Source organism: Anser anser (genome assembly GCF_964211835.1).
Source record: "Anser anser genome assembly, chromosome: Z".
Taxonomy (NCBI): Eukaryota; Metazoa; Chordata; class Aves; order Anseriformes; family Anatidae; genus Anser; species Anser anser.
In genome coordinates this window covers 69,193,148-69,216,885 of record NC_139723.1, presented here as the reverse complement: position 1 = coordinate 69,216,885, position 23,738 = coordinate 69,193,148, and the positions used below count along the sequence as shown (strand labels likewise).

The 23,738-nt window shown below is 43.3% G+C and overlaps 1 protein-coding gene across 2 annotated transcripts in view; it reads right to left on the bottom strand.

Moving 5' to 3' along the window:
• Positions 1-20,227, bottom strand: part of PLPP1 (phospholipid phosphatase 1) — a 61,159-nt gene extending 40,932 nt beyond the window's left edge. The window contains exons 1-2 of one of the 2 annotated variants that reach the window (XM_083816992.1): positions 19,988-20,224; positions 5,103-5,257 (exon numbers count right to left, since the gene is read on the bottom strand). In XM_083816992.1, the coding sequence (XP_083673118.1) occupies positions 5,103-5,257; positions 19,988-20,045 (213 nt within the window). In that variant the 5' untranslated portion in view covers positions 20,046-20,224. Of the gene's footprint in view, positions 1-5,102; positions 5,258-19,987 lie in introns of both variants that reach the window. The other variant, XM_083816991.1, reaches the window with a different exon arrangement.
• Between the last annotated feature and the right edge of the window lie 3,511 nt (positions 20,228-23,738).

Sequence of the window (23,738 nt, the reverse complement as noted above, 5' to 3'; positions counted from 1 at the left end):
TCAGTGCTTCACTAGTGGGTAGCAATAATCTAGAAAGACAAAGGTAAGATTTCTGTTGAAGAGCTGAGAGAATAGTAGACAGCAAAGCCATCACCACTTTCAGCCTATTAGCTAATGCCTACTTCATTAGTACGGCTTTAAACTAGGAAAGACCTAGACTTCATATGAAAAAAGCATAAACGGTATTTTGAAATTAAGTCTTCTTACACCAGAAATTCAAGACAGTCAAGATAGAAGTCAGAAGTTAATGCTTCCCCTGCATATTCTGCAGAGATCTGCTACTACGTTCATCAGCAAAAACATTCATAGTATTCATTTGTACAACACTAGAAAACCTGCCTGGAAACATTCATTTTGCAATGACTTAGTTGAAACTTCTGAGACTTTGTTATTACTCCTTATAGTGGCATTCTGTGGAGGCTTGTACCAGTATCTCACAGCTCTTTACAGATAGTTAGAATTTTGCTTCTCTTTTTCAATATTAGAACAGCTCCACTTTCCATTTCTTTAAAGAACTTTAAAGTTCATGAGAGCACCTAGGAAGAACCATCAATCTTCGGCTCACCAAGAGCAACTGCTGCTTTTTGTCATTCCATCTTCTCCAGAAAAAAAGCTGTGTAAGCAATTTACTGCCTAAGGCAGAGCAAATGAAGGTGTGATCAGGTGAGCCAGAGGACAGAAGACAGACTGCTCTTTATTTAAAGTAATTTAAGCAAAAGTCATAATTCTCTCTCCCTACATTTCCCCCCACTCCTTTTTACTCTTTCATATGTTTTGTCAACTAAAACCTTGAAGAACAGCTCAAACACACTGACAGCTTGGCCTTCTCATAGTTGTGACTGAGCTTCACCTACAATTTTAAAAACTCTTGCCTGAAGCTCTGTCTACTATTAGCCTGCCAATTATTTTACTCTGGTTCTTACATGGCACCTTCAACACTGTATTAATAATTGCATCTGAAGGATTGAGAAAAGAAGTACAACCCAAAGTCTACACACTTAATAAGCAAGTTGCCACAATTTAAGATTTGCATCTGGTATAAGTGACTCAAGCACAGAATTGCAGTTGGTGCTCCTCTGATATTTTTGCATCCAACTCCAAATGAGCTCTGCAGGGCAGCCTTGCAACAGAAGGGGCTGAAGCTGGTGCAGAGGCTCAGAAGTGGCAGGTGTTGCATCCAATCTCACCTAAGGATTACTGATCTTTTAATCAAAGTGCATCACCCTACACATTACCCCTTCACACAGGGTTATTATGCTGGCTTTAAGCAGAGTATTCCTCAGAATAAGCATGGTTTCAAAGATAATACTCATCTGGAGTATAGAAGGTGAACAGTTAGTGTCAAGCAGAACTCAATACCAGAATACGAAATTCATCAGCACTGCCCAAAAAGGTTTCCAATGCAATGGAAACTACGAGAATAACACATCATTTTCCTATTTGAAAGGTTTTCCAATAGAAGAGAAACTCTTTTGCTTAATAAATAATAAATCTATTCGTTTTAATAACTAGAGACCTAAAAATGAGGTTAAGGGATGCTAATGTGCACTCCAGTGTCAAAATGAAATTTAATTTCAATCAGTTGCAAAAGTATCAGCAGTGGGCCATAAAAAAGTTATGACATGGCAGCAAAAAATGAAACGTGTATCTCTACCAATCCAAGTCTTAGAACAGCTTAATTTCAGTTCCCTGCTTTATCAGTCTTTACCACAGTTGTAACTACATTTGTCCCTTGAGAAAAAAGAGTTAGCCCAGTAAGTGCTTATATCATTAATCAAATAGGAACTTTCAATTGAAGTTTCACTGGAAAATGGATCCTTTTCACAATCACAGCAAAGAAGTTTCACTTCTTTTGTCAGAAAAGAAATCAATAGGTGGCCTATAAAGTATCGTGCTAGTTTGTAGGAAGGAAAACTTACAGCCAGATACTGATGCATATGGTGGAAGGACATATTTCTGAAAACATTAAGCCTAATTGGTCAAAGAAACAAAACTAAGTGGGTTCCTTTTGGGAAGGCTTTGTGATACTGAAGACATCAACCTTTGCCAAACCAAACAAAGACTTTGTTCTGTTTTATGAAGTAAAAGACAAAGTGATGTGGCAGAGGGCATCGGAATTAGGTGATCTTTAAGGTCCCTTCCAATCCAAACCATTCTATGACATAATGTAAATGTACGTCTTCAAGGAGCATAAATTGAGTTCCACAGACCCGTGATATTCCTTTCACTCAAAGAAAGGAGCCCCAAGCAGTGGATTTAAGAAAAGCTGCATGAGTGCCCCTGTAGGCAGTGGGTCTAAGAAGAATGAGGACTGGGAGAAGAGAAAATTGATTTGTAGGTCAAGTCACCAGAAAAGACCAACTGAAGGGAGCACATGCAAATAGGCATGGTTAGATCTTGCCACAAGAGAGACATTGACATACTTGGTCATTGTTTCCTTTATGTAAAACTTAACTTCTAGACTTCTTAACAATGGAATATCTATGCCTTACTCATTATTGTACGTTTTGTGGGGGATTTTTTGGTTGTTGGATTCCACACACACACCTTTGAAGTTACTTTATGTTCCACTACAGGCCTATCCTACCAACTGAACCAGACAAGACATTTCATTATTATTATGCGGAAAGATATTGAGGCCATTTCTTACTGGACTCTGAATACAAGTAATCTTTTAGTGCCGCAAGGAACATACTCATAATATTTCAAGCATTTCTGCTTAGATTTCATGAGGCTTTGGGGGCTAAAGACTAGATAACTGGATCAGGAACACCTCTACATTGTTGAATGCTAAGGGGAAGGGCTATAACCACTCTACTACTCAATTAACCATTCATTTTTCACATTTCAGATATGTTTCCCTTTACTTCCATCAACTTCTTACCACAAGTTTTTCTTTCTTGTGAAGAGAAAAAGCTGAGGTTAAGTCCAACTTAGGAACAAGAGTCTAATATGAGAAAAAAGTTTGATAAGTAGGTCTTCTATGCAAACTTTTCTTTGCACAGTACTAGACCCTACTTTTAGCATCAACTCCTTCATTAAAAAACCTGGTCCTTCCACAAGAGTCTTATCTCAGGATAACATTTTGACTAGATGTGGGATAATCACAGCTACTGTTCAATAAGCCTTCATAAGCCAGCTTTGTCCCTGTTGAAGACATTGATTCAAACATACCACTTCCAAAAGCTTTAGCTGTCCTGAAAACAAGTCTCAAGCCTTCATTGAGACAGTTCAGAGCAAAAATCAGTCTGGATATCTGATTTTCCTGTTCTCAACCTCATCAACTTTCTTCTTTCATTCTGACTAAAAGCAAGATTGAAGTTAGAAAGCATTCAGCTGGAATCCACTTAAAATTCAGTAACTGATATCAAACTAGATCTTTTGCTCCCTAGTTCTATATCTCACCCTAAACCTCAAGTTTTCAGTAAGCACAAAGGCTACTTTTCACCTTTTGGGAGGGGCTGAAGAACTGCCTACAGACATTTCCAGAATTGTTTCCACAACCCTATTCTCCTCCCCTTCCAAGTTTCAGCAGTGAAGTACAATTACAACTTAAATATCCATTGTTTTGATAGGGTCCCAGCAGTTTCAGAGGCAGATTCTTTTTTACTCAGTGCAGAGGAGTTTAATTTTGCTTTTATCCTACAGCAACTTCCATCATTCTCAGAAGGAGGTGTTTTACAAGGAGCTCATCAGCTACGGAACTTGTAAGAATCACAAACTTAATCCAAGCCAACTAATAGGCATCAGTTAAGACTTCTTGCATTAGTAGACCAACACTTAAAAGAACAAGGTGGGGGAATCTAAAACCAGGACTAATAAAACCAGTTAGGGTACTGTGTTACCTACACACAGCAGTAATATACATCTACTACAATGACTGCCTTTCCTTCACTGGGTTATGGGAAACCTGTGTTACTTTATGGTTTGTAAAATGTTCAAATTGAAACAGAACCGATCTGGATAACAGGTATTGTTGTTGGAAATCTACAAATGCTTTAGATTTTGACAGTTATTCTCCCCCTTCCCCCCAAAAAAAAAAACATAAACCATAGGCCAGAAATTATGGATACAATTATATATTCTAATTCCCTGCACCAAGGCACTAGAAGTTTGCTGTGCAAATCCTACAAATGTACATAAAAGCACTGAACTGAAAAGCTTCAGACAACTATTTTCCTCAAAAACTGAACTAAATACTAATGGTAACAATTGTTGTGTTGACCTTACTTTTATTGCAGAGAAATAACAAACCTCTAACAAACAAACATTTAAAGCAAAATTTGAGTAAAAAAGCACATGTACAGGTTCCACAGATATCTGGTGACTTGTTTTAAATGGCTACTTCTACCTTCTAATCAGTTTAATATGTGCAGAGACAAGATGAAACTTCAGGATAGACTATTCTGAATAGTTAGATTTTGGTTCTCTAAACCAGCTCAAACCGTACTAAAATTTGGATACAATCAGGCTTAAAATATTGTTAAAAGAACTACCGCAGAGTTAAATTCTTCTTTATTAAAATCATGTGGTCTTGAAAACAGAGCCTCTTTTCTGCAAGCATCTGGATTTTCAGCCTCTGTATCCCATTTTTAAAGGTTTAAGGAATCATTACACTTTTTAAACAACAAAAAAAACAAGTTCAAATTAGACTTATTTCTGTAGAAAGCATACAGAACCAACACTTGCTAATTACAGGTTTGTATACTCTGCTAAAGTGGAAGTCTTATCACAAATACTTATCAGAGTAACCCATTCTGAACAGAAGACAGATTTATTTCTTAGCATTTTGGAAGCCTGTAGTGTTCTTCTCCCCAAAGATAACAATCTAGGCTGACTAAAATGCAGCAAATCCTCATCTCCCATTTTTCTGTTCCTGAAGCAAATAAGATTAGAGACACTGCTAGTTAGAAATTAGCTCCAGATTTTCTGTGCAAACAAAGTAGCCAACTGCAGCTTTCACATGTATATGCCTATATATACATATGGGATTTTGCCTTTATAACCTCTCCTACTGGCTTCAGCTCAGTCACAGTGCTGTAATCCTAGAAGGCATACATTTTACTCCCATCACCAAAGCTCCCTATATATTAGCTACTTACAGAGAAAATGGGCAGGGTGAACCCCACTGTGTAGAGGACAGTGGATGTGATGGTACTGTCATGGAACGGATACTTGATGCTGTCATCATTACAGAAAAAGCCTCTCTGATACGGTTTTATTTTGGCCAAGTTTAGAACACCAAGGGGTAAGCCAGCTGTTGGGGGAAGGAAAACAAAAAACACAAAAAAAGAAATACATATGGTTAAATCAAAAAAAAAAACATTATTAAACATGCATGGAAGAAACTAGCAAACATGCAAAACTCAAGTTTCCCAGGTCAGAGCAAATTATCATGCAACATACACACTTAGAAAACCATTTTTACAGAAATTTTATATATCTGTTTCAGAAAGACTTTGATGTTACCCCACCAGATAGAGAAGTTAAGCATAGAACTCTAAGTCCTTTCATCAGACAGAGTTGCCACACACACTGAACCGAGATTATGCTTAAGAACAGCATTTGCCACTCACATGACCAGCTAGTTAGTGGCCTTCTGTGCCCTTTTGTGCCCTCTCCACCCCATGACATTGGCTCATATCTGAATTACCAGCCTTGTTCTACACACTAATCTGGTCAGTGTTTACAGAAAACAAGGGCAAAAAAGGTACTTTTCTTTTGAGTAGGGAAGATTTCATGCAAGTGTTTTTCCATGCAGGTAAGGAGAGCGAGAGAACTTCAGAGACACCAGCAGGAAACATGGACACTTGGAATGGACTGCATCTAGCAGCAATGAGGTTTTTCACTTTACAAGTTGCATTTACATGAATTTGGTACACTTTAGAAGACTTCTGCATGCAAATAACAAAAAGTTTTAACATGAAAACAGAGACTCAGGTCCAAATGACAGCTCTCTGAACTTACACTGTACGTATAACACATTAACTTATTTCCTCTCCAAAGTTCACTTCCAGTACACTAGCAGTCATACCCTAAAGAAGCCATCAAGATGTCTGAAAGATACATTTGTCTGGACTTTATTTCTGTCAAAGTGAGAATTAGCTGGAGAATAGTCTTTGCAGGAGCAGTCAGCTTAAGAAACTCAAGTTTGCCATTTTACTTCCTAATTTCCCCCTTTCCTTCGGTCCTCTGAAGAAGTGGATCACCTGTGGATAATTAAGTGGATAACTGTAAAAAGCCCAAACCAAAAAAAGAAACTTTTGTTTAAAACAAGATAGAAGAGGTAAACTAAACTTTGCATGTTATGTGAATGGTGGGGAAAATACAAATGCGTATATAGACACCCTACATGTAAATTAGAAGTGCAACTACTGAAGCAGCAAAAGACTACTTGTGATATAAACAAGCCCCAGAACAAAAACATTTCAAGACATACACTTCAGTAGAGTCTGCTTTGATTTTGGTGACCCTTCTTAAGACAACAGTATCAGGCAAGTCACTTCTTACAGGGCTTTTAAATAAATTTATTCCTATATGCTTCATTAGAAGGAAAGCCATCAAGAGCGGAGAAATCTGTTCCACAAAGCATCTGAAATCCTAAGGACTGTTACACTTTACCTGAAAGGCAGAGACCCTGATGCAGCAAGTCACTTCAGCAGATGCTTAACATCTCATAAAGTGTAACTACCCAAAAATGCAAATGGAAGCACTTTTTGAACTTGAAGCACCAGCCTTTTGGTGAAGTATGACACTATACCTTCGAATCAATTGCATCTAGAGCTCTCTCCCTCTTCTGCTATAACAGAAGAGAAGGAAGTAGTCCAAGCAGACTCAGCCCTTTGAACACGAACAAAGTCATACTGAAGAACTCAAAAGTTCACTCAGATTGGATCAAAGGAGATTGCTGCATGGCAGTCTGGAGCCAATTTTCAGCTCTCCAAAGCCATGGCAAGATTCCACTAATGTAAGTCAGAGCCCACGTTTCCTGTCCTCGTCTCTGTCACCCCATACCCAGAGTCAGGTAATGGTTTTGCCGACTCACTGTCCTATTTGATGCAGTCCTATCTTCTCAAATAGGTCGCACCAAAATACCACCAAATAGGTCGTGTGTGGAAATGTCACATCCTCATGGTCTATTTAAGCAGCAGCTTGTGGTCATCAGAAGCTGACTACTTAAGACACAAATACACATTTTGCAAGAAAAGCTGCTACAGCTTAACACCAAGAAGTAGTTACTCCTCCTTAACCACACAATTTCTGTCCATTACATTTCTTGATCAACCTTTTTTTAAGCCAATATTGTCAGCTTTTTACAATATTTTTTTTGCTTGGGTTTTGTTTCTGGGTGTTTGGGTTTAGGTTCACTATGACAGGCTATTTCCTTTTTTTGCCAGCTGCCGAAATATGTTCTCCAAGTGCTCTCATCAGAAGCTCAAAGACCCTCCACAGCAGAGCTCACTTACAAACATGGCAGGATTCCTAGCTCACCGATTCCAGGTTTCTTACCACCATTGCTCACAGTTCTATGGTTCTGGGTCATGGTGGTTTGCCTTTTTTTTTTTTTTTTTAAGAAAGATGTCTTTAGGAATCGGAGGAGAACCGCTATGTGTGTACATGAAAAGGAAGGAACCTTAACATTTTGACAAGCAGTGTTTTAAGCCTTGCAGCAAAACAAACTTTTCTTTTGAATAGTTTCTTTTTGTTGTTGTTGTGTAATTGCAGTAGGAGAGAATTACTCACTCTGTAACCTAGTTAAGACAGAAGCTTGAGGGCTTTTTATTGTTTAGTTTTTTTCCAATTAAGGAGAATTCCTGACAGTGTTATTCGTTTTTATTGAGCTAAGAGAAGCTCAGTTTTCATTAAACTACAAGGAAAGGAACTCAAAATTCAACTTTTTGTCCGATTAAATAACCTTCTTTATGTTAAATCTGTTTGTAAGAACTAGTTTGTCAGAACTACTTTTGCATAATGAAGTCATCCAGATTTTTCTGATTCCCCTACATTTAACCATTCCTTCTTACATTTGTAGGTTTGCATATTGGTTAAATCAAAGTGATTCAGTTGCATTATTAGAAGTGTTTTTAAGTACTACATAAACTATGTCATCTAGAGTTGACATTAAGAAATAACTTCTTATTTTCAGCCAGGAAACACTGGGAAGTGGCAGGGTGGGGAGGAAGAGCAGCAAACGAAGGGGACAGTTTCACGAAGGTGACTGCAAAATTTGTTTGTGCAGTCCAGACCAAAAGAACATGAAGAACTCTAAGCTGGGTGGGCTTTCTACAGTAACTGCCAGTTTTCATTTCTTACGTTACTGTTACAATAGATACTGCAATCTAAATGATACCCTGCTTTCCAGCAGTAGAGCGGCCGACTTCGGGAAGCAGAGCTAAGCTGAAAGTTAACCTACGCCAAAGAAATAGCAGCATTTTTCCCATTGCTCATTCTAAAGGGCGGGAAGACACCACTTGGTACACATAGACAGAGAGCCCTGAAGTTTCCACAACAGAAACAAACACGAGTGTACGTAACAGACCAGTGTTACCATCACAGGTGCCAAGCCGCCCCATGACCTTTATGCAAGCTGACTGCACACTGAACTTTGAGGAATGCACGTATGTGCGGATCCATTATCTGTTACCACCTGGAGGAAAGGATCACCAAGATCTAATGAACAATTAGAAGGCTAAAAGGTAGCATCGTAGACCAACCCTCATGCCTTGCCCTCTTCACAAGGTTTCTCTTCCTCTCTACCTAGCCAGCAGCAGCAACCTCTGAGGGCGCTCTTCTGATCCAGGCAACCTGCACCTTCCTTAAGGGATCCCGATGGCTCGGTTATTACCTACCTCCCCTAAAACACAGCCTTCAGATGAAAAGGATTACTTCTCAAAGCTCCCCATGCTTCAGGCTCAGAACTGGAGTTTCTCTTTTCTGCTGCTTTGCTTAGTTGATCTGGTCAACCGCTTGTCACTGACAGACTCCAGAGGTTGCCCTGCGAGCTACTGGCAAGAAACAGGAGGCAGCTCTGAATTGCTCACTGGTTCCAAAACGCACACTGCAGCTAACCCCCCAAAAGCTACAGAAGTAGCAGCAAAGATGAACAGGAAAAAGGACTGTAGAGATTTGAAGCCTTTACCTGATGGCAAAAAGATCTCAAAGACATAGACCAGAGAAGAAAAGAGCACAGGATGGAGTTTGAAAGAAGCAAAACTCAGGTATTGGAATGACCGAGCAGGGGATGGGGGAAGAAATGGCTTTAAGTTTTTGGCTGGAGCTATTAAGAACAGGGCAACACAAAGCTGAGCTAGCAACACACGTTACATTGGGCTACTCTGAAACCACAAGAAAGTTTAACTCCAGCCTGTAGGCTCAGGCCGGTTATAGCCTAGTTTCCATTGTGAACCTAGATAATTCACAGCAGTATCAATAGCCATCAGTGAACTCTTATTTATCCGTATCTGGCTGGACAACATGGTATGACACAAAATCCTATAAGGAAGGAAGAAAGGGAAGTACAGGGTGGGAGACCAGAGAGGAAGTTACTGTTAGATTAGTTTTCCACCCACAGAAAATGAATGTCAGGAAGAAAACATGGAAAGGGGAAGGTGGAGTCCTTTTCTGGAAAAAAAAAAAAAGTTTGATGTAGAGAAGTGTTTTTATATTATATGTGTTTTATTAAGAAGGATTTAAACAGACACAAACAGAAGTAACTGAAGTTCCACTATCTATCCTACAAAAAGAAGTAGAATGATAAACTATGGTATTTTCATGGTATGTACTGCTGCATTATTATTCAGATGTGTGCTATCTACCACACTTGTAATTTTAGAGCGAAGTACCTAAGCTTAAAAGCACAGCATGACACACAGGGGTCCCTTTGGATTTGCCAGCAAGCTACACAGGATACCTTCATCACCGCATCCCAGAAGGGCTGAGGCTGGCAGGGACCTCTGGATCCATCTGGCCCAACCCCTGCCCACGCAGGGACGCCCAGAGCAGCCTGCCCAGGACCACGTCCTGGCGTTTTTGGAGATCTCCAAGGAGGAGACCCCACAGCCTGTCTGGGCAGCCTGTGCCAGGGCTCCCTCACCCGCACAGCACAGAAGGGCTCCTGGTGCTCGGATGGAGCCTCCTGTGTGCCAGGTTGTGCCCACTGCTTCTCATCCCACCACTGAACACTCCTGGGAAGAGCCTTGACCTGCTGGCAATGCCTCGCCTAATGCAGCCAAGAAAACCATTAGCTTTCTTAGCAGCAAGGGCACCTTGCTGACTCGTGTTCAGGTATCTTTAGATAAACAGATGAAAAATATCCTAGCATTTATAGCTGAGCTAGCCTCTCTTACAGCTGACAGTTGCCATAATATGTAAGACCAGCAGAGAATATTGTGTGACAGGAGGTAGCTTCACAGTCAGAAAAACACTGCCTCTGCATTCTACTTACATTCCAAGAACCTTTTCCTAATTAAGTCTATGGACACAGTTTTAGAGCAGTCATTCATCTTAAAACTATTTCTTACTTTTGCTTATTATATACTATGTATTATATTATTACAGACCATTATATACCATACTATCTACTTGGGAATCAGGTGTAGTGCTACCAAAACTCCTAAAGTTTCTGGCCATGTTTTTAAGAGCAACTGAAGACAGCTTAGACTGACCTCCCGTCCTCCCACCTCTGCCCATATACTGTTACCCTGTCCTCATAATGGTCATAATAGCTTTTGACATTAACCTGCCTTCCAAAAAAAAAAAAAAAGAGAAAACTCACAGAACACAGATTTTTTTTTTTCTGGACATCTTGCTCGTCTTTCTGAGTGCATGACTTAAAAGCTAGTAGAAAGTGTAGAACAGGAACAAGTAGCCAAGGGTATGGAAGAAGGAAAGACTGGCCATAGTCTCAGATCAATTTAAATGCCTCATTAAATAGCATCCCTAGCTATAGGACGTTCCCCTCCCCAGTTTTAAGCAGTTGAAAGTAATTAACTACTTTTTGTAAACATCTTTTAATTAACCCAATGACCTCCTTATCTTTGGAGGTGACAATCTTCATTTTAGACTTAGCGCCACATGAAAAGCTTCTGTGAGCTGTTGATTCAAGTTCTCCGTGACACACAAGACCCCCACCTAGCCTTCGATCAGAAAGTTCTTCTCATTTAAGCCAATGAGTATATCCTAGCAGCTGGGGGAAAGGTAGTTAACCTTCAAGTAGCTATGGAAAATGAGAATATTCTAGTTTGATTATTAACCAAAGTATTTCATCATGCTATTCTCAGCTTTAAAGTGCTAGTTAAGAGAAACTGTACTGGACTAAAGTGAGACTGATGTTTGTATTTCTCTACATTTATCCTGAAGAAGAGGATCATTAGATTCTGCAGATGATGTTCTGACACAAAGTAAACTTTGGCCTTTGAAAAGAAACCCCCAATTTACAGCTAAACTGGGAGAAGAAGGAAGGTGTCAAACAGGAACTAAGGCTGTACTGGAAAAATCTATACAGAATATACCAAATGCCAGCCTCATAACAGACTGGTAATTGGCCACTCATTAAAAAAAGCAGTTTTCATTCCATACATTCTTATTTAAGAGATGATATTGTGAAATAACCCTGCGTCCATATAGATGTTGTCATTCTGAGCTGAACCTCACCTAGTAACCTGGCTGCTAACTTCTACTCAGGGTGAGGGAGAACTGCGATTTTTCCTGCTCTTACTCATGTATTTTTGCTTTTTATTTTCAGCCAGGACAAACATGTTTACTTTCCTGCTCATTTCAGAATGCACAATCTGGGGCTAACGAGGTGTGTGAGAGATTTAAAGGAACTGAGACAGGTCAACATCATGCTGCTGTAGTGAATTTTGGAGAATCTGTAAAAACAAAATGTTCTTTGCAGGAAAGCAGTAATGCTGAAGAGTTTCTTCCATGTGCAGTGAAGAGAAAGAAATAGTCAACGGCTCTTAGGTAGGAGGCTATGGGTGTAGGGAAAACTACAAAAAAAAGAAAAAAAGGAAGACAACGACTTTAAGAAGTGTTTAGATTTTTGACACTTTTGAGGGATGGACAAATGGAAGGCCAATATTATTTTCAGTAGCTGACATGAGGGAGTACCCTACAACTCAACTCCTAGTCAAAGCCGTCGTGAACCTTCCCAGCAGACTTTCTTACTTCACTACCCCAAGGAATGCAAAATACCAGCACACTGATTGCTCTGATAGCACCTGAAGCTGCTGTACTAGGCTTCAGCAAACAAGGGAGACACGTTTCACAGACCAGACTACATTTGAATCTCACAAATAAACCTGCAGCTATAGATTACCTGCATTTTGAGACCTTCTGACCTACGGGTTTGCTTGCAGAAAAGCCAGGTGAGCAGCCTGGGCCAGCTAACAGCAGTTTCACCAAATGATTCCCTCCCCATACCTTATGCTTTTGGTTACGAACAGGCAAGGCTGGTAGGGACAGAAGGCAAAGGAAACTTTCCTCTGAGCTGGGCCAGCCTAAACACTGAATCATTTCTAGTCCACTCACTTATTAGTAGTAAACTACACCTGATACTATAGTTTTTCTGCATTCAGCAGCAGAATCACTACATGGGAACACTAGTTCAGTTATCTACGTTATCGACCTGTTAGAACAAGTCACAACACTTGTTCAAAAAAGAATCAGATGGACAAGTGAAGTGCGTTCCCTCACTTCTGCATTTCAACCTCATTATAACAAGGTGACACAATCAGCTTAAATGAACTTTTAGAAGCACCTGCTGGAGTCCAAAAACCCACAGCTGTCTCTCCTGTGAGCATCTTGGGAAGTACAAACACAAAGTAAGTGCGAGGATATATTACTGTCTCATCTCAACCCTGTCCTATTTCTTGCACCAAGAAAACCACGTGGTGCAAGAGAGCCCGCTGCAGGTCAGAAGCTAAGGCCGTGTGCCCTCTGCTCTGCGTCCGGTCAGTGGGTGGAGGAGGTCCAAGCCAAACAAGCCCCTAGACAACCACTGGGAATTCAGCAGCAGCTCACCCAGCAGGGCAGAGGCCACTTGCTCTTACTCCTGACACCCAAGAGAGGTTTAAGACCATGGACTAACCGCAAAAAGTAAGAGATTAGGGGCAGAGGGGAGAAAGGATGGGAAGGGAAGTGTCGGTAGCAGCTTGCATTGCAATGCTCAAAGCAAGCTGGCTGCAGCCCGAGCAAGAGAGAGCAGGTTCTCCCACTAAAACCCTCCCTGTTTAGAAGTTAAATATTTATCACCGCTTGTACTGTGTGCCCTGTAAAAGGCTTTGACCATGTTGTATGAAGAATTTAGAAGCCCATACATGCAGACCAAGTACACACCTCCTAAGACAGAGACTTCCTACAAACGTTCTACCTAAAGCACTGCACTTACAGATGTGGAGCACAGTATAGCAAAAGAAACCAAGCCATTAACTTTGGCAACACAGGTAAGCGATTTTTTATTTTTTTTTTAATTAAATGACCCGAAGTTGGTGTCAACTATAAGACCAGTGTTCTTTTATAGTCCAGAAGTTATAAAGATTGAAATAGCAAGACAATTAGTTTTCCGTTCACTCCCACAGGACTTTCAGATGACTTCACATGCAGTTACACACCCTGATCTGAAATAACGGTCAGTCCCTGAAAAATAGGAAATTATTTGTTCAAAGTGTAAATGCTCTTTTCCCACTGAGGCCTAAGAGCACAGCAATATTCAAACATGCTTTAACGAAGTCCTACAATGGCAGCGCTACAGAGGAACTCAGAACACCCATAAAATTGCATACCTTGTCATCTACCAGGACATCTCACACACGCACAGCTGCATGCCACTGTGCTTACAAGGAGTATTTTTGGTATTGGGGCATTGTTTTTTCACAGTACACTAAAGTCTGTAGTGTGTAGCCACTTTGAGAACATAACCTCTGTATTAAGTTAGATCTAAATAGAATTTTAAAAAACGAAATTATGCCCAATATACTTCACAGCTATCAGAGCAATTGTTTTGTACTGATTCAGGGGAATGCAAAGTTCTCAAGAATTTGAGAATTTCTCAATATGCAAGTATGATGAATAATGTTGGTGTAGAAAGTCTTCCTATGCTCATGTAATAGAGCAGGGGTAGCTTGCCAGTTCTCGCAAGAATCACCACTATTTGATCTGTGGTCTTAGCATCTACATATTAATGGTCAGATTTCATTTTCCAGGGCTGATCACTGGAGTCCTAGGATTAAAGAAAAGATAGGAAGCAAGTGTGCAAGCAGAATTAATAATCGTACTTCCATTCCCAGGATCTCATTAGCCCCAGAGCCAGCCACCACACTGGGCAGGAATATTTTAACTGGACACCAGCACTGCAGTAAAGACTCACCTAATGAAACAAAACTGAAGACTTTCACTGACTCAGGGAAGTGTTACAAACACACATGGGAGAAGCTGACTTGAGAAGTCAATTTTGGCTGTTTAATGGGAACAGTTCCTGACTGAAGCTATTCTCTCACCCTCTAGCTGCCGAAATAGCCCTTTCAGCCTGTGGTAAGCTGAATCCATTACCCCTTGGACACCTGAAAATAAGGTAGATACAGTTAGAAACACATACTCTTAAGTTATCCTAAGTACTACAGTTGCAGGAAATGCTTCACCTACAGTTAAGCTTTAGTGACTCAGTCATCCAAGACTCAACTGTGGGCTTACTATAACAGTAATCGGCAACAAGAGAACCAAATTACAAAGGGATAAAAATGCATTAAGACTAACTTGAGGAAGAAATTCCATCTTATTTGAACAGAAAGGTAGATGCTAACTGAGATGCTGAAACTTGGTATATAATCGCTTCTACACTGAGGGCAAAGCTCCTGTTCAGAACCAGAACTGCTGCTGCTTCCTCCTTCCCTAGGAAAGGGACCATGTAGCAAAAAGCTACGGCCTTTCTTCTATACCAGGGATGGCAAGCTAACATCTCACAGCTACAGTAAGAGACCTGTTCTACGTAATAAGGCCCCAGGAAGGAGGGGCTTCCTCTGGGGGAATATGGGATAAGGAGAAGACCTCCCACCCAAGAGCAGGCACAGCAGCGGTGAAGCCCATACCAATGAATCCCTGACAAAGATCACAGCCACACTTTTCTGGCTAGCACCAGAGCAGCTACAAGATGAGGCAGGACCTCTTCAGGTAAGAGGGATGAGCTAAATAATGTCATTAAGCTGTAGAAATTTCATTTTCTACAGGAAATGCATCTTCCCTCCCCATCCCTTAAACGGAAGGCACCAGCACACTGCAAGAGCCCTTCTGTCTATTTAAGATTTAAAAAACAGGACTCAAGCATTTGGTAAGGAGCCTCACTGCTGAGAAGCATCTTCCTCTGTTCTGCCAAGAACAAGGAGTGTAGTGCCGAGTTCACGATCTGGTTCATGGGAAGATACTGGAAGGTGAACCAGGATTTACACAGAGCTGTAAAAGGCAAGTGCAAGAACTTTTTGAGAACAGAGGTTAGCCAGAGGACAAGATACACTTAAGAGCAACACCAGGCAAAGCAAGAACCCGATTGCTGGCTTTGAGGCGTTCATTAGCTAGTCTAACCTGGGGCTCCAGGGAGGGGACAAGGGAACAGTGTCACAACTGGAATATTCACTCCCACGTGTTCAAGAAAGCAGCGTGAGAGGGAAGACCTTCTGGGTTTGAGGTGACAAAAGTTTTAGGGGAACCTAGAGCCAACCTAGTGAGTACCACCTTGTGGTCCCTGGTGGACAGGGTCATCTGAAGGCAAGTCACTTTGACATGAACCTGCTACAGCTTAACCATGAACTCATGCACCAGAGAAAAGAGATTAAGCATCCACACGATGTGGAAAATAAGGATGGTGACACAAGTATCCGTGAGTCAGAAGTAAGAGGGGAGGAGGTCTTACTTGAATGAGGGCAATCAGGAAGTGCTAACCCACACAGAAGCAGGCCTTCCCTCGCCGAATGGCAATCCATTACCATCACGTAAGGCTGCTGCCTTCACTGACAGCGAGACCAAACTCTGTCAGATGGGAATAACAGCACCTAAACCAAAAACATTGTATGGGGTGCACGAAGCGGCCTGGTCGTCTCACTCCCCCACAACACAAACTGTGTAGGACAAGCGAATTTGCTTTTACAAGTGTCTGCTATTGAGCACACTGCCCTGTACCACAACACATTCCTGTAGTCTAAATATTCAGTGTTTTTAACAAGATAGTTATGTAAGCAATTAGTACTTGGTTTAAGTTCTCACATTATTCTGTTTGGAAGACTACAGCTTCCCCTTCCCTTACTGAAGGGAATTACGTATGTCACAAACCTACCTTTGTGTCAGGACTGCCACCACCCACACTGCCAGTAGCCTCCTGATCCCCTTCTCTGTCTGCACTGTTACCGTGTGCAGTTCAGGGAGATCAACCACCCAAGGAGCAGACAGTCCCACTGCAAAAGGAACAGCTGGGCAGGCAGTAAGCTTTGGGTTGGCATCCTGAAACCAGCGCTGCGTAGGAGACAGAGAGGGAAAGAGAGGAAAATAAATCCCTACATATACACCAAATAAATTTAAAACTGCTGTAAAGCATAGCGACCCAGGTAACGCCGTACTACGTTCCAACCTATTGCAGAAGAGCAGATGGCTAAGTTTTTTTATACACAAAAAAAGAAGATCAACATTTTTAATTTTAGGATGCACATATTCTAACATTATGCCAAGCAATCACACTGACAAACACACTCCTTACAAACAATATCTGTATCTGTACTATCACTGACAAGGCAGGGAAAATACTAAGTTCTGTTTTACCTCATCCTTGCATTCAAGTTAGACATGAACTGCAACAAGCACTGACCAGAACCAAGTTGTCTAGGGTCTTGCTTCACAGAAACTGTTTTCCTTCTCTAGTCATCTCTGCAGTACTTAATTCAGAAAAGTTAAAAAAAAAAACACTAATTTTTTTTTTTCTAAGTGTACCCTGACCTAGTCTTAATGAGAATTTGGTCCAAAGGTAGGTGTATTTAGTTCTTTCACTCATTCTAGGATGTAACCAGGTGTTTCCCGGCTTTGTTCTTTTACTTGCCTTACTGAAGGAGCCTGATCTGCAGCCAAACAATAGACGTGCAGGAACAGCAGGGTGTACATGTATAGTGCCTAATGAGGACGTCAGACAAAGCCTATTAAGTTATTCTTATAAGCTGTTGTTTTCCTGCACGGCAAATTAAAGCTATATCAACAATAAGAAGTAATCCAAGTCTTGGTATCGATACAAAACCATTTTTGCTTTTGTTTAAATGCAACAACAGTCCCAGACATCTGAGCCACGCTGTAAGAGGTGTCTCTCCATCAGTAAAGTAAGGAGGGACCAGTTACAACATAAGGATGCAGAAGAAAGAAACCCTGCAGCCCAGGCCACTCATGCTTTCCACTGAAGGGAGAAGTTGTTGGCCGATGCCTGGACCACGCAGACAGGAGCTTTTGCCCGTGGTGCTGCAGACCTGAGCGCAGCCATGCAGCACCCACCCACCGGCACTGCAGCATGCAGGCACAGCCTCGCTGCTCTGCTCCTAGTGACAGGCACCGCAGAAATCTGCAGCTTGTGCGTTTGTTTTTCCTAACGTTATCTGGCGTTCTGATGCTTAGTAGGAAGGAATTATCATTCTGATAAGAGAAAGAGCATGTTTCTTTTCTTAGGGCACAGAAGACTGCTTTCCCAGAATTATCTCTCCCTTACCAGTTACAAAGGTGGACAGGGAGGGAGTTTCTTTGAAAGCCAGGTAAGAGTAACTCTAGATCAGTTTAACTGCCTGAAACCCAAGTCTAATAGCGTGACACCATGTTAACCAGGAGACATTGGTCCAACCTCCTCTTTTGTGATCTGAACTTAGTGATTCTGTCTCTTTCCTCTGTACCCTCTTCAGCACTTGCTAGACCTTTCAATAAATGCATTTAAAGTCTCACACACACACCATCTCACAAGAAAGCTCTTCTCTCCTCCTCCCCTTTCAGAAAACTCCGAGAGGTTGGCAGAGTTGAACCTGCACAAAGAATGGTTTGAGGAACAAGCAAAAGTCACACAGACATGCGTATTCAGAGCCATCCACTTTCACAGCAGGGAGATTACAAGTCAAGTTGCCAAAACTTGAAGTATCACCAGGTGATACTAAGTACCCTTAATTTTTTCTGTCCAATTCTGCTGAGAAAATGGAATTTATTGTGTGGGGCATTTTTTGCCATCTTCACTTACTATGGAGGAAGCAGGATCAGGAGAGGGAAGAGAAGACAAAAAAAAGCAAGCCAAACTGCTCTGCATCAAGAATTACCTCAGGGATCACAAGCATCATACCTGGTAGTCCTTTTCACAGCAGAAAGGGCAATCACACCAAGACTGAGACTTTGGTCCTTAACCAAAGCTGGTCTACAGAGCCTTAAACTTTCAGTACGACACAGTTAAAGAAGTTTTACCTGAGAGGTTTCATGGCCTCTCTAGCAGAGATATTAGATATCAGGTTAGCTGCAAGATACTTTATCTGAGCAGTTACCTAGGTCACTTGAACAGATATCAAAGTGCAAGCGTAGGGGGGAGGCCAAGTTAAGATAAAAATCCAAATCAGCAGGAACTGTTTTTCTTCTATCAAGAAATTTAAAACAGATTCCCCCTCTAGACACACAGGCTTAAATTCTATGTTCTTCTAAGGTCCTGTCTCAATCCTGTGGGAGCCAGGGAGAAGATGAAGAGATGAGAATTTGGTCCTGTTTGTAATATCTAGCCCATTCCTATGTTTCTGTATTTTGTCTCAACTCAAGTTCCATTGAAGCCTGTAACTCAGTGCATTGCAGGTGTCAAGATGCTTCATATGATGCACTGGCTGCAATGTTTCCCCTACCAGTACGAAGCAAGCAACACGAGGGAAAAAAAAAGTCTGTCAACCATGGGTTTTGTTACTGAATGCCACTTAGTTGCAGGTATGCAGCACTGCTATTTGAGCATCCAGAACCTATCACCAGCCTACCTAAGCAAGCTAGAACACTGCCCAGATGTTTATGTTGACAGTAGGGATGCCTCCAACCAAGACAAATGTCATGTTTGGTGGGTGGTGTTCAAACAGGTCTGGCCCACGACATGACAAGAACATGCCCAGGTTTATCAATGAACCTCTGCACTTGTTTGACTAAGAAGAAAGCTGCCAAAAACCAAGACCACGTAACACTCCCTAAGTCCCCAAGCTGTACACTGACAGATACCGAAGATGCTTCCCTGGCTCTCAGCGCTTGGAGGTCCAGAGCAGTTTTGGCTTCCCAAAGCCAAGCTGCCCCTTGCCTGATCAGTAACTACCCCCGTGACTCCTACACCGTGCCACTGCACAGAAGGGAACGCTGACAGCTCACACTACGGGCTGTAGTTTTAGGAGGGACTGATGGAAAAAGGATGACAAGAAAAGAGAGCCGTGAGCCAGGTGCTGTCCCTCGGGCTGCTTGAGGGGAGCACCACCCGTGTGGGGCACAGCCTCCAGCCGGGACGAGGCGGGTGCGAGGGGCCCTGCAGCTCGCTGGGGAGCACCTGCAGCCCAGAGGCAGGGAGAGGCACAGCCCGGGTGCTGCAGCACCCGCCGTGACACCTGGCAGGATGAGGGGTCCCCCGGGCACAGCACCTAGCCTAGCAGCCGGGGAGAGGGCAGCGGGGTCTCTCTGAGGGGCTGCAGCCCCCTCCCCGCCGGGCAGCGGGGACCGCGGGTGGCGGTGAAGTGAGGAGGAGGAGTGAGGAGGAGGAGGAGGAAGAGCGAGGAGGCGAAGCGACCGCAGGCAGAGGCGAGAGGCAGGCAGGGGGAGGCGGGCTGTAAGGGCAGCCCCGCTCCGGGGGCCGTGCATGCGGGGGGCGCGGAGCCGTGAGGGGAGGCAGCAGGGAGGGGGGTAGGGGGGCACGGCGAGCCCTCGCCCCCCTCCTCCGCGGCCAGGCCCGGGTCTCCCCGCGGCTCCCCGCCCGCCGACCTACCCAGCACCACGCAGACCACGTCCAGCGCCACGAAGGGCAGCCGCGTCCTGTCAAACATGCTGGCGGCGCCCCGCGGCAGCACCGGCGGCTCCGGCTCCTCCTCACGCGGTGACAGCCCGGGCCCGAGGGGCGGGAGCGCAGCGGAGGCGGGCGGGCGGCAGCAGCGCCTCACCGCGCCCGAGCAAATGGCGCCCGCCCCCCGCCGGCAGCCGCCTCCCTCCCGCACTGCGCTACTGACACGGCCGCGCCGGCTTTAAGGGAGGGAGGGAGGGAGGCGGGCAGGGGGACGGACGAACGGCACGCACGGGCAGACGGACGGACGGGGAGAGGGAGGGAAGGAGAGGCCCGGCCCCCGCCCGCCGCCGGGACGCCCCACCCCGCATGGCGACGCCGGCAGCCCGCCTCCCTCAGCGTGACGGGCAGCGCCGCCACGGGACGGGTCCGGGGTTGGGATCCCGGGAAGGAGAAGGGAAGAAGGGAAGGGGAAAGGAGAGAGAAGGGGAAGGCCGCCGCCGCCTGGGAGTGGAGAGCTGGACCTCGGGCCCCGAGCCCCTCCCCATTAAAAGTCGTTTTCTGACAGGAAATGCCGTGAGCAGCATGGAAAATTAAAAAAGCTTGAATACACACGTTTTTATTTTAGAATCATAGCATCATTCAGGTTGGAAAAGATCTCCCAAGATCATCTGGTCCAACCATCCCCCTACTACCAATGTCACCCACTAAACCATGTCCCTAAGCACCAGGTCCAACCTTTCCTTGAACACCCCCAGGGACGGTGACTCCACCACCTCCCTGGGCAACCCGTTCCAATGCCTGACTGCTCTTTCTGAGAAGAAATGTCTCCTCATTTCCAACCTGAACCTCCCCTGGCACAACTTGAGGCCATTCCCTCTAGTCCTATCACTAGTTATCTGCAAGAAGAGGCTGACCCCCGGCTCCCCACACCTTCCTTTCAGGTACCTGTAGAGAGCAATAAGGTCTCCCCTGAGCCTCCTCTTCTCCAGACTAAACAACCCCAGTGCCCTCAGCCACCCCTGGTAGGACTTGCTGCAAAACGCACGCTGTTTCTGTCAGCGTTGTTACCACTCTCGGGCACAAACCCACCAGTCGTGCCACCAGGCACGGTTCTGCTTTGTTTTGGGAATTGCAGGTGGGGTGGACGGCACGCCCCATGCTCCAAGCACCAGGCTTTGTGCAGCTCCTTTTTCTGCACTTTCTCACCTATTCCACCCTCTAATGCTGTCAACGGGTCCGCTTTCTGTTACATCCTAAAGGCTGAATAACAGGTTTGGTGGATCCACAAGGGAAACAAGCTCTTGGGATGGAAACGTCTTGTTAAATGTGCTGTATCTTCAGTTCAAGCAAGCTCTCCAAATAAGTTACATAAGTAGTTCCCTATAGAGCATCTCTATATAAAGAGCTTCTAATTAGCAGACTATAAGGGACTTCCTGATTTCACCTCAACATCCAAGAAGGGAGCCATCTACAAACCGAAATGTGCAGCTCTAGAAATTAAGGCCGCCCTTGATTTATGCGACTGTACTGTTATTTGCAGAAATCATTCTCCTGTGCAAGTGTTCCTGGACGGTCTCATGGAGGTAGAAAGCCCAGTGTTCTCTTATAATACAGGAATTAATAGAATAAGCTGTAGCACAATGTGGCACCGGCAAAACCCTGTTTTATCTTTATGAGAACTGTTTCTGAAGGGAAGCATGCAATCTGCTCCTCTCCTCGCAAAGAAGGGGTATTGTTCACAAGTTCCGCTGTTCCTGAAATCCATAGATAAGTTTCCAACAGTTGCAAGACGGTTAGGAAAAGGGGGAAAAATAGACAAAACAATGCAAACATTCCGTGCACAATTGCCGTAATTGCTTCCTTCAACTCAAAGCATCACCTTCATCTTGCTCAGGCTAAACACCAAATGGCTCTCCTGCTCCACACCCCTACGCAGTAAATTAGACACCAAAGAGATTGCGCTGGCTGATTTAAATGGAACACTTCCCAGAAGACTTTAAGCAAGATAGTTATGACACTTAAAAACACCTGAAAATTGGGCTGTAGCAGAACAGCATTCCCAAGCAAGAGAAATTAATCACACTGTATTGTCTCGTAGTTTCTACATCCCTGTTTCACCCTTGAGAGAGCTTGCCTGAGGGAAGAGGCATCTCTGCAATCTTCTGACAGAATTCAGAAACGAAATTGGTCACACGGTTCCCCTCCAAACTTTCCATTGCACAAGGGATATGTTCCTTGCTGTCGCAACCGTATTCCCACCACCGGGCTTGTTGATGTCTTGGAAACCCCCATCTGACCACAATTTAAGGGATCAGGTTAGCTGTCTCTGTGGCAGGCATTCAGAAATCTTTTCTGGGCCTCCAAATACAGACAAGTATCAGCTGTGGAAGCACACCAACACTTTCAGCACTTTCTGACTGAACTACTACCCAGATTAAAAAAGCCCCCTTGTCACGCCAGGGTTTTGTTGGTATAAGTACCGCATCTGCAGGTATGTTACTGATTCTGCATCTCCAGATACATTGCTGATTATTTTACACAAAGAAGATGTTTTGTGTAACTAACAAACAAACAAATAAACAAAAACACCTTTAACATAAAATATCTGTGGCAGCAACAGTGTCCAGGGTAGCAGATGCTTGTCCCTAGCAGCAAGGCCCTTAGATGCCCACCATTCAGTCCACCATAAACCACTGATGTCAGATCAGAACTACCCATATGTTTGGCAAAATCTATGCTAAAGAGCATTTTTGAACTGTGATCTGAGTAAACTGAAGGCTGCAGATGAAGGTCAGAAGTGACATTTTATCCCTTCATTAAATATGTTAGTATTATTCTCTCGAATTTAGACTCTCCTAAATATCTTAATTTCTTGTTTGGTAAGGTTACTTTTGTGTGTGTGTGTTTTTAAATATTTCTCTTTTATTTCTTCTTATTTTATATATATATATATTTATATATTTAATTGAGAGAACATTAAGACCAGGTTGAAGCCCTGTTCTTTTCTTTTTTTTTTCATCTGGTTCTTCTATAAATCACAGTCTGCAGTATTTTGCCCATCCTCCTTAAAAGTTTTCTGTATACTAGGATTAAACTCAGGAAGTTTATCGTTAGCCAGTAGTGGTACTTGTATGCTAATTGAATAGTGCCGGCACAACAGGACCTTTAACTGCAATTAACATTCATATAGATCAGTAACCTTAGTAAACGATGGGACTTTCCCGAGCTGGTTTCTCTGTAGCTTGATCTGGGGTGGGAGTCGATGGCTCTAAGTGGGCTGTTATCATGCAGGAGGAAGATCAGAGGATGATCGTGGATGGTTCTTGGAAGCCATCACCTCAGCGCCCAACGGAGGGATCACCAGGTCAGCCAGCAGGCGGGGAGCTATGAGGAAAGGCTGACAGCAATCCGTGCGGTATCATTATGGCACATTCCTGAATACCGGCGATACCACATCAAGATGTATGTAGTAGGAGCTGAGAAAGCCCAAAGGAAGGCAAAAGGGATTATTGGGACGTCGACACGGCAGCATCAATGTAAGAGAAATAGAAGTAAAACAGGATTTTTCAACATGGGAAGGAAGTGATGAGAGGGGAAAAGACTTTACAAAGTACAGTTCTATAAAATCACGAAATGTGTGAAGATAAACATAAGACAAGTATTCACTATTCTGTATCAGAAAAGAGCTAGGGAGAACCTAAGTAAGGTGTCAACAGGGCTCCTTTCAACATGAGAA